General features: G+C 46.9%; 1 protein-coding gene across 2 annotated transcripts in view; it reads right to left on the reverse strand.

Annotated features, from left to right (window-relative positions):
- The window catches only part of LOC142301390 (T-complex protein 11-like protein 2), a 43,268-nt gene that overhangs the window by 24,923 nt on the left and 6,556 nt on the right, over nt 1–11,789 (reverse strand). For both annotated transcript variants that reach the window (XM_075342385.1, XM_075342384.1), the window contains exon 2: nt 8,625–8,792. In XM_075342385.1, coding sequence (XP_075198500.1) covers nt 8,625–8,784 — 160 coding nt within the window. In that variant the 5' untranslated portion in view covers nt 8,785–8,792. The remainder of the gene's footprint in view (nt 1–8,624; nt 8,793–11,789) is intronic.

Consider the following 11,789-nt stretch of genomic DNA (forward strand, 5'->3'; position numbering starts at 1 on the left):
ATCCCTACCGTGGACGTTTAGACGGGGAAGGGCCTCGCCTAGGCAATTGGCTCCTCAACAGGGAGGTCTCCAGCAAGATCTACGACGAAAGAAGACGTCCAGTAGTGGTCCTATTGGCCCCCGATCCAGCTTTCTAGTCAACGGCGCGTCTAGGGTGCCCCCCTCTCTGCGCTAGGTGACGACGCCCTCGGCCGGCCGTGATGCCAGTTCATTCTCTCCGGCATCTTCCCACGGCTTCCCATGATCTCGAGCGTTCTCAAGATGGACCAAGGCAGAAGGTGCCTATGGAGGGGCCCAGGCGAGCATAGTTCACAGAACTCACTCAATCCACTCGCGGATGCCATGTGGCGCTTTCCAGACCGTCCAGTTCTTTCGTGTCGTGGCCCTCTCTTCCACCAGGACTTAGAAGCCCTAGGTTTGACGACCTTAATAGCGGATCCCGGGTTCTAGCTTGCACAGGCCGATTGGCAAAAAGGATGCAGACAATGTGTAGACCGGGAAGCCGGTTCCCTCGAAGATGTATTACCACACGGGTGGAGTTCCTCCGGGGTGTAAAGAGCACTTCTTTTCTCTCTCTCTCTCTTCCTTCCTGCACTACTGCCAGGTTGGCAGTCAGAGCGGGATGCGGCTTCTAGCGCGTCCCTCTAGGGGCCAGCTGTCGACGCGGTCATTCCGGTTTCAGAGACGTATCACTTCTCGTTCCACGATCAAGAGTTTCACGCAGAGAAGCGTCCATCTGGCTCGGCGGCATCACCGTCCACTAGGAACGTGGGACCTTAATCTAGCGATGGGTTCATTTCACGGCTCTCGGTTTGAACCTTTCCGAGTGCTTCTTACTCCCACCTGTTTTGGATAGGTGGGCTCGTCGTGGCCGTCTCCTTTTTTCAAGGGGCATCAGGGCGGACAGCTCTCTCTTGTTGCCTTTGTTCCCCCCTTTTTTTCCGGGTCCTCCAGCAGGGCAAAGGGGGGTGCTCCGGCCACTACCCTCCTTTCGGTACAAGGCAGCCCGCCTTCCTTCCAGATAAGGAGATTGGGTTTTCGGGTTCGGTCCTAGTACCTTCTCATCCTGAAAAGGGCCTAATTCGTTCCTGAGCTGGTTCGAGCTCTCAGTAGTTGTGTCCTCTGGACCGTACTTTTCGGTTTTCACCGACAGTCAGTTCATCTTTTCAAGACAGTTCATCCTTTCACCCGGTCCCAGGAGGCGCATGCCGGCGCCCAGGGCTAAGATTTCCACATGGATCCTTTCCGCCATAGGTGAAGTCTATCGCATGGAAGACGGACCTCCGCCGTTTTTTTCTACCGTCCAAGGGGAGTCTCCTGGATGATTGGACTTCAGACGTCGATGGTCCGATGTCTGCCGGGCCACCACCTGGTCTAGTCGGCAGACCTTACTAGTTCCTAGCAGGTTCACACCCAAGCTTGGCAGAGGCCAGTCTTGCCGTTATCCTTGTGGGCGGCAGTAGCACGCCTGTAACAAGGTAGGTATCTGTAGGTCTGGGTCAAGCCCGACAGGAGGAAGCGGTTTCCTACCGATCTACGGTGATGGTTCTCTTCCCACCCACGGACTGCTTTTGGACGTCCCATGGTCCTGTGTCCCCCAATGAAACGATGGAGAAAGATAGATTTTTGTGTACTCACCGTAAAATCTCTTTCTCTGAGTCTTCATTGGGGGACACAGCACCCACCCTACTTGTGTTTTTTGGGTTACATTTTACATGTCTGTTGCCTCAGTGGCCTTATTCACAGGCCATTGTTCGCACGTCTAATTGGTTATAGTTTTTTCCTTGTCTTATCTAAGATTGTTTGGTTCTCCTCCTACTGCTTGTGCACAAAACTGATTGAGTCCGCCTCCGGCTCAGGGGTTATACTGCTGGGGAGGAGCTAACTTTTTATGTCTACTTAGTGTCAGCCTCCTAGTGACAGCAGCATAACCCATGGTCCTGTGTCCCCCAATGAAGACTCAGAGAAAGAGATTTTACGGTGAGTACACAAAAATCTTTTTTTTTTAAGGAAGTCAAAAAAAAAAACCCCGCAAACTGCATGTGACTGGATCATGTTGATTAATTGGTGAACGCATGCAAACGCAAGGAGACAGACCGAGAGACCCTGCGATCACACCAGGCTGGTTTCTGCCCAACAGGATCCGGTCTCAGCATGCCAGCGTTCACATGCGCCTGCGTGCAGTATAGTCAGGATCCAGTGGCAAACAGTATTTGGACACAGCTCAAAAACGCTACAAGTAGCGTTTTTGAAAAATGTTAATATACTGCAAGTCGCTGGATCCTCACTATAACGCACGCAAATGCATGTTGACACGCATCCATTGCAAATGCATTGAAATTAAAACGTCTTTGCAATGGATCCGCTTTTGCTGCAAAAAAAAAAAAAAAAAAAAAATTACTTCCAAATCTTGTCCCCTGTACCTGTATAAATTCTGGCCGATGACAGATTCACGCAGCTGGTTTTGAATACCCTATTAAATCGATGGCTGGACCATATATGACAAGCTTTTCTCCCCCCCATTCACCTTTTGTGCCTCCCCTATTTCCTCAGACTGTAAGCTTACGAGCAGGGCCCTCACTCCTCTTGGTATCTTAATTTTGTATGGTCTCATTGTCTGTACATGTTCCCTCTAAATTGTAAAGCGCTGCAAAATATGTTGGCGCTATAGAAATAAAACATTAGTGCATTTAATAATAATAATAATAATAATAATAATAATAATAATAATAATAATAATAGTTTTTGCTGATTCTTGGTTAAGGAAGGGACGGATCCGGGAGATATTTTTGAGTTGTAGTCAGCATGAGGTGAAGAGGGCTTGGATGTGCTGAAAGATGGAGTAACCCTTGACTCTGCTCTAAGGCAACGAGCTTGCGAGACTGGGGAGAGTGAGCAGCCATCAACTTTGATGGATAGGCTTGGTGGAGGAGGAAAGACAATGAATTCTGTTTTGTCCATGTTAAGCTTTAGGAATCATGCAGAAAAGAAGGATGAAATAGCAGAGAGACATTGTGGGATTTTGGTTAGTAAGGAGGTAATGTCAGGTCCAGAGAGGTAGCTCTGAGTATCGTCGTCAGAGATGATACTGAAAGCCGTGGGACTATTAGCTGTCCCAGGCCAAAAGGTGTAGATTGAGAACAGCAGGGGTCCAAGTACTGAACCTTGGGGGGCACCAACGGATAAAGTGTGGGATGAGGAGGTGGTGTGTGAGTGGGAGACGCTGAAAGTTCAGTCGGTTAGGTATGAAGAGATCCAAGATAGGGCCAAATCTGTGGGAGGGGAGAGGGGGGGGGGGTGTAAAGGAGAGAGGGGGGGTGTAAAGGAGAGAGAGGGGGTGAGGAGAGAGAGGGGGTGAGGAGAGAGAGGGGGTGAGGAGAGAACCTGTGGGAGGAGGGAGGAGAGAACCTGTGGGAGGAGGGAGGAGGGAGGAGAGCGGAGGGAGGAGAGAACCTGAGGGAGGAGGGAGGAGAGAACCTGTGGGAGGAGGGAGGAGAGAACCTGTGGGAGGAGGGAGGAGAGAACCTGTGGGAGGAGGGAGGAGAGAACCTGTGGGAGGAGGGAGGAGAGAACCTGTGGGAGGAGGGAGGAGAGAACCTGTGGGAGGAGGGAGGAGAGAACCTGTGGGAGGAGGGAGGAGAGAACCTGTGGGAGGAGGGAGGAGAGAACCTGTGGGAGGAGGGAGGAGAGAACCTGTGGGAGGAGGGAGGAGAGAACCTGTGGGAGGAGGGAGGAGAGAACCTGTGGGAGGAGGGAGGAGAGAACCTGTGGGAGGAGGGAGGAGAGAACCTGTGGGAGGAGGGAGGAGAGAACCTGTGGGAGGAGGGAGGAGAGAACCTGTGGGAGGAGGGAGGAGAGAACCTGTGGGAGGAGGGAGGAGAGAACCTGTGGGAGGAGGGTGGGAGGAGGGAGGGAGGGAGGGAGGGAGGGGAGGGAGGGAGAAGTGTCGCTTGGCTTTGGCAGTTAGTAGGTCATTGGTGACTTTGGTTAGGGCAGTTTCAGTAGAGTGATGCGGTCGGAAGCCAGATTGTAGCCGATCAAAGAGGGAGCAGGAGGAGAGGTATGAGGACAATTCAAGATGGATATGCTGTTCCAGTAGTTTTGAGGCATAAGGGAGAAGGGATATGGGGCAGTAGCTAGACACAGAGGATGGGTGAAGAGAGGGCTTTTTAAGGATGGGTGTGATCAAAGCATGTTTAAAGCATGAAGGGAATACACCAGTTGATAGTGATAGGTTGAAGATATGGGTTAGGGCTGGGATGAGGACTGCAGTGATGTTGGGGATGAGGTGCGACGGGAGCGGGTCAAGTGCACAGGTGGTTAGACGTGATCTTGAGAGTAGAGTGGAAAGATGATTTTCTGTCATGGGGGAGAAGCTGGATTTGGAGGAAGAGTGCCGAGTAGCTATGTTGAGGGGCTGTGGGCCAAAGCTTTCTCTGATGTTGTCAATCTTCTGCGTGAAGAAAGAGGCAGTCTTCAGCTGAAAGGGGAGGGAGGGGGTGCTGGGGGACGGAGGAGAGAATTGAAAGTGTTGAATAGCTGTTTAGGGTTGTGAGATAGAAAAGATATGAGAGATGAAAAGTAGGTTTGTTTTGCAACAGTGAGTGCAGACTTGAAAGTGGCGAGGGATCTTTGTATGCAACGAAGTGCTCAGTGGCATGAGACTTCTTCCATCTGCGCTCAGCAATTCTGATAATGCACGGCGCCCCATATCGCAAGGATCTGCACATAATTCCTGGAAGATTAAAACATCCCAGTTCTTGCATGACCAGCATACTCACCAGACATGTCTCCCATTGAGCATGTTTGGGATGCTCTGGATCAGCTAATACAACAGTGTGTTAAAGTTCCTGCCAATATCTAGCAACTTCGCACAGTAATTGAAGAGGAGTGGACCAACATGCCACAATCAATGCTAAATGAAGGTGACGTGCAGCACTGCGTGAGGCAAACTTATCAAACCAGATCCAGATTGTGTTTTTGACCCCCGTGAATCCTCAAAACAGTACGTTTTAGAGTGATCCTTTATTTTGGCCAGCCTAAGACAGTGTTCCCCAACTCCAGTCCTCAAGGCCCACCAACAGTGGATGTTTTCAGGATTTCTTTGGATTACACAGGTGATAATTTAATCTCCTGCACAGGTGATTATTCCAAAACCTGTGCAATACTACAAAAATCCTTAAAACATGTACTGTTAGTGGGCCTTGAGGACTGGAGTTGAGGGCACACTGGCCTAAGGCACACCTGTGCAATAATCATGCAGTCTAATCAGCATCCTGACATGCCACACCTGTGAGGTGGATGGATTATTTTGGCAGAGAAGTGCAGATTATACAAATTTGTGAATATTTGAGAGAAACCGGTAGTGTAAAAAAAAAAAAAAAAAAAAAAAAAAAAAAAAAATCTAAGACTTTTTTTTTTACACTACCGGTAAAAACAAAACAGCCAAAAAACAGAAGTGCTGTGTTTATATTTGACTGGAAAAACTAAGCTGAATTGCACTGTTCCATTTTATGTATAAGGGATGCAGAACAGCTTCTGTTAGGACTGTGACTAAATTGATATACAAGTCAATCAATAAATTGGAATATCAAAAAGTTAATTTCAGTAATTCAATACAAAAAAGGGAAACACATGATATAGAGTCATTACACACAGAGTGATCTATTTCAAGTGTAGATTTCTGTTAATGTTGATGATTATGGCTTACAGCCAATGAAAACCCAAAAGTCATTATCTCAGAAAATTAGAATATTATATAAGACCAACTGAAAAAATGATTTAAAATGCAAATGTTAGCGCCTACTGAAAAGTCTGTACTGTACAGCCTCAATACTTGGTCAGGGCTCCTGTTCATGAATTACTGCATCATTGCGGCGTGGTATGGAGGCGATCAGCCTGTGGCACTGCTGAGGTGTTATGGAAGCCCAGGTTGCTCTGATAGCAGCCTTCAGCTCATCTGCGTTGTTGGGCCTGATGTTTCATCTTCCTCTTGACAATACCCCATAGATTCTCTATGGGGTTTAGGTCAAGTGAGTTTGCTGGCCAATCACGCACAGTGATACTGTGGTTATTAACCAGGTATTGAGTAGTTTTGGCAGTGTGGACAGGAGCCAAGTCCTGCTGGATAATGAAATTTCCACCTCCAAAAAGCTTGTCGGCAGAGGGAAGCATGAAGTGCTCTAAAATTTCCTGGTAGACGGCTGCGCTGACTTTGGTCTTGATAAAACACAGTGGACCTACACCAGCAGATGACATGGCCCCCAAACCATCACTGATTGTGTAAACTTCACACTAGACCTCAAGCAGCTTGGATTGTGACCTCTCCACTCTTCCTCCAGACTCTGGGACCGCGATTTCCAAATGAAATGTAAAATGTACATTCATCTGAAAACAACACCTTGGACCACTGAGCAACAGTCCAGTTCTTTTTCTCCTTGGCCCAGGTAAAAAAACTTATTATCATGAGTGGCTTGACACAAGGAATGTGACCATTGTAGCGCATGTCTTGGATATGCAGGAGCAGAACAACTGCTGTTGCGGGGGGGGGGGGGGGAATGTCGCCATTGCGACAGAGGACCTCAGCCTGTGGTGTATCGGCAATGGCTGCAGGCCACGTGACTGCTGTAAGGCCTGTGACTCAGGGAGCCAGATGACAGTGCTGGCATGGGTTCCCCGCCAAGGACCACACTTTCAATTGTATTAGCATCTCAGATGCTTCCTCTCATCATTCTCCTGCTGTGTGTCTACTCTCTGCCTCTGATAGCACAGCAGTGATGTCATCACTGCTGTGCTGAGATGAGCAGAGCAGCAAAACGGTGGATGCGCTGATAGCCGGCACGGTGGCTCAGTGGTTAGCACTGCAGTCTTGCAGCACTGGGTTCTGGGTTCAAATCCCACCAAGGACACCATCTGCAAGGAGTTTGTATGTTCTCCCAGTGTTTGCGTGGGTTTCCTCCACGTTCTCCGGTTTCCTCCCACACTCCAAACACATACTGTTAGGAAACTTACATTGTGAGCCCCAATGGGGACAGTGTTGCCATTGTATATAAAGCGCTGTGGAATTAATAGCGCTATATAAGTGAATAAATAATAATAATATTATTATTATAATATGAGGCCAGCGCAGCGGGGAACGAGGAGTGAGTATGTATCTAATCAATGTGGCCAGAGGGTTATGGGGTCCGTTAAGTGATATGGGAGCTGTAGGTTACTACATGATGGTACATAATACTATTTTGGGGTGCATTATAACGTATAGAAGACTATGAGCAATATATTATAATATGGAGAACAATGGGACATTTATTATAATATATGGAGGACTGAGATGCATTATAAAATATTGGATATTATATCAACGGGATATCGGAGTATGGGAAAGATGGGTGCTGAGGGAAAGAGCCAAGTGTCAGTGTAATTTTCCTGTACCCTGAGGATGGAGGGGGAGGTGTGTGGTTCCAACTTTGCACCGGGGACCATTTAACTCTAATTACGCCACCGTGGATACGTCTGCGTGTGGTGTCTCTTGAAGCACTTACTCCAGCAGCCGTCCACTCCTTGTGAATCTCCCCCAATTTTTGAATGGCCTTTTCTTAACAATCCTATTAAGGCTGCGGCTATCCCGGTTGCTTGTGCACCTTTTTCTACCACACTTTTTGCTTCCACTCGACTTTCCAGTAATATGCTTGGATACAGCACTCTGAATGGCCAGCTTCTTTAGCAATGACCTTTTGTGGCTTACCTTCTCCTTGTGGAGTGTCAATGACTGCCTTCTGGACATCGGTCAAGTCAGCAGTCTTCCCCACGATTGTGTAGCCTACTGAACAAGACTAAGGGACCATTTTAAATGTTTGGAAAGCCTTTGCAGGTGTTTTGTGGTAATTATTCTAATTTTCTGGAGATAATGACTTTTGGGTTTTCATTGGCTGTAAGCCATAATCATCAACATTAACAGAAATAAACACTTGAAATAGATCACTCTATTTGTAATGACTATATGCCTTTCCCTTTTTGCATTGAATTACTGAAATAATTAACTTTTTTTGATGGTATTCTAATTTATAGAGATGCACTAGTATATAGCTATAACTAACTACTTCCCGTTTGATTCCTAAAATTAACCAGGTCTATTCTACAATGTGACCATTTCACTTCTTATTGACTTTAGATAATTACACGGTCCTGGACATATTCAGCCAGCCATGGTGAAGTATAGAATTAATGCTTCATGTTAACCTTCGTCAGGCTGCATAATTTTGCCAAAATTTCTCGACCCCTTATCTTGGAAGGGGGTGGAGATATTTTATTGAAATTTGGCCAATATATTCTGGATCAAAACTGCTGAGATGTCACGAAATTTCAGCCCTCTACGGCTTTTCGAAAAAAAAAAAAAAAAAAAAAAAAAAAAAAAATTATTGCCTTTTTAAAACGGGACTAGTTACAAATTGTACCTATTCAGCCGGACGAAGGTTAAAACGCTACTAGAACATGTGCACATTCCTTTCAGGTAATATACAGGAAGCAGTTATGCTCATCAACGGCTGTATACAAAAACAAGATCTAACACCGGACTACATAATCTAATCATGCGTCATGGTAAAGATCATCCACAGCCGACTTACACACTGGAGAAGCATGCTTGCTGGACGAGTTGCTGGTAAAACTTCCTCGTGGAGAATCGCTGTCGCTGGATGAGCAAGCCATGCTTTCCGACAGTCGTGATCCATCAGAATCGCTGAGGCGGTCCTCATTTCCAAAGGGTTTATCATCGCTGAGAGGCATTTTAATATCTACAGAAGATGGTAGATTTTACTAGTAATAATCATAAAATTCACACATACTCTCTTCAAGTTTAATACCAGCAATTGATTAATACTCAAATGTCTTAACACCTCCACCGTGGGAAGTTAAACTTGTCTTCAGATATGGGTATTTAGGCCAGAGTCACACTTGCGTATGACAGAGTCTCGCATAGGCATCACCCGACACGGCCGCACACTCTTGGACAAGAGAGAGTCTACTGCATGTATTTCTATGCAGCTGACCCGCTTCTGTCCGAGAGTGTGCGGCCGTGTCTAGTGATGCCGATGTGCGACTCTGAGTCATACGCAAGTGTGACTTCGGCCTTATATACACACACCCCTAAAATATCTCTGATTTGCAGTATGCACACATCAGCAAAAACAGATGTAAACATTTTTTGTGACTTCTGGTGTTCACGCCATTTTTTGCCCAACTGCAATAAAGTGGGGAGAGCCTGGGGTGGGAGACAACCCTGGCTTGTCAAAATTAATGACGAGCGCGAGTATTCCTTCCAGAGGGGTAACTAGAAAACCAAGCTTTCAGATAGTATTGAAATCTGAGTGTAAAGTTATGTGCACATCACGTGTTTTAAACCCAAGAGAACCTGCCGAGTTTTTGAAGACAACGACACTTCAGTGAGGGGAGGGAAATGGATCTATCTATAAAAAGTCAGAGCTTTCTGAAGCATCTTGTGTCTTTTCTTGAGCGGGTTTTTTCCTACGATTTTGTCTGCCATCGGCTTTTGAACTGTTTGCCGTGGTTTTTGTAAAGTGTTCCTTTGCTGTCATTTTCGGGACATTTTTACTCTTCTTCACTCCACTGAATAATGATATAATCACTGCAGATTTTAAAAGCAAAAACAATGGCACAACGCTACAAATAGGAGTCTTGAGTTTTCCCATTGACTTGTAAAGTAAGGCTGGAGTCACTTGTGGGTCTCACAAAGCATCACTCTGCACGGCCTGCTGCTCTCCGGGCAGGAGCTGCTCAGCTGCTTGTATTTCTATGCAGCTGAGACGCTCATGTCCGGAGAGTATGCGGCCGTGCAATGCGAGACTCGCAAGTGTGACTCTGGCCTAAAGAACAGTCTTCTGGGCGGAAAACACCTGAAGAATGGACAGGTCACGTCTTTTAACCACTTGGCATTTTTAAAAACCTGAAGCCATTAAAAGATCTTCAAAAGCCCGAGCATATGCATTTCTATGTAAAAACAGCTTGCTGTGTATATGTTTATTCTTGTCAGCAAGGTTTTGAATGTTTCCGATGCAGAATCTGCCTGAAGAAGATATTGTGCGCACTTCACTCTGATGGTCAGTAGTAAATTGAGTCATGAGGTCACAGAAGGTCCCGGAGAATTCAATACTGGGCAAAATAAACTGCAGGCTTATTATAGCTGCGATTCATAGCACTAAAAAGGAAGAGGCTTCTGCTGTGTTTGGTCTACTCAGGAAGGGTGGTGTCAGAAAAGCACATTATAAGTGCGAAGATAGAATCACTTACATAAAAAGGCAGCCTTCAATCAAGTCTAACGGCACTAACAATGTCACCATGCCAGTGTATATGACGAGGGAAACAAGATCATACTCATGAAGCCAAGATCATACTGCTGCATGCAGAGAGGTCACTAATACCATTCAAGGGGGGTTCCACCTCTTTGATGACCATAAATATCAGATCAGGTCCGTTATGGGGACTGCCTTGGAAAACAACCCCGGATCCTATATAGCACTGTGCTCTGGGAACTGTAGGGGCCGGAGGGACATGCAATACCCCTGGCCTGCATATTTTGGTGGACAACTTGAAGTATAATCCACCCTAGGATTCTGCATCCTGCACTGCGCCGGTCCAGAGGGAGCAATGAGGCGACTGTATTGACTCCTGCGTCCTACCGGAGCCACTGGTAAAACCAGACTGCTCTCTTCCTCTCCTGCTGGAGAACTCCAAAGTGTTGTGTTGCTCCTAATTCCCCCTGGCGGCTGTTCCTCCTCCGGTTCCCTGTTGCTAGTGGGTGTCAGTCCCACATGTTTAGTGGCTGCCTTAAGACCCAACCCTAGCTGGTCCCCAGTGGGGAGGCCAACCTGGTTGTGTGTATGAGTTGGTGTGTTGTGGAACCGGTACCGACCTCCTCTGGATCCAGGATGAGTACTGTACCTTAAGTGAGGTGCAGTACCTTGTGGCGACTGAAGCCTCACTTCCACCTCACAGATTTTGGATTTTGTCTTAGAACATAACAAAATCCTGAATATGTGCCCATGGCTGACCAACTAAGCTGTACGCATTTTGAATATGCTTCCATAGGCTCCTGTAAGTCTATACTGTACCCCTGAGACGTGGGATTTGTCTCATGCAATCAATAGTTTGAAAAGTGTAACTGTAACCATAGAAAAGTTATTACAGTACGGCTAAATCCGTGGGGGTCCAGGTCCTGAGACCACCACCAGTTAAAATACTGGTGTGAAGTCGGCAACGCCTGCATGAGCAAGGCACACAGAGCTGTCTGAGATAAATAGTAATATACACTGTCTGTACATCCTCAATTAATCTCACCAAACCAGCACAACTCTTTCTAAATGACTAATGAACGATTCAAATTGTGTTTTTAGCCGTTTTCCATTAACAGAATATTAATACCAGAACACTGGACGGAGCTCAGAAATAGTCACGCTGTTCCATAGAGACAAGAACATTGTCTGCGCACACACTGCTGGATTCTCCACATACCTATCCAGATTAGGGGGACCTGTCAGCGGGTGTGTGCTGCCAGAACCATGGACAGCCTGAATCAGCGCCTGGCTGTGCGATTGCAGATAGGTACATGTTCTGTGGAGCGTCTCAGAGAAAACAGCGGTGACCATAGTAAGAGGAGACTGATCCAGTGCTGTCCTCTCCCCACACCACTCCTGATGACTGACAGGTCTCCCCCATGTGTGTAGTTAGCAAGAGACCTGTCAGTCACCCGAAAAGGAGCTGGGGAAAGCCGGCCC

The sequence above is a fragment of the Anomaloglossus baeobatrachus genome, chromosome 4, assembly GCF_048569485.1.
Source record: "Anomaloglossus baeobatrachus isolate aAnoBae1 chromosome 4, aAnoBae1.hap1, whole genome shotgun sequence".
Taxonomy (NCBI): Eukaryota; Metazoa; Chordata; class Amphibia; order Anura; family Aromobatidae; genus Anomaloglossus; species Anomaloglossus baeobatrachus.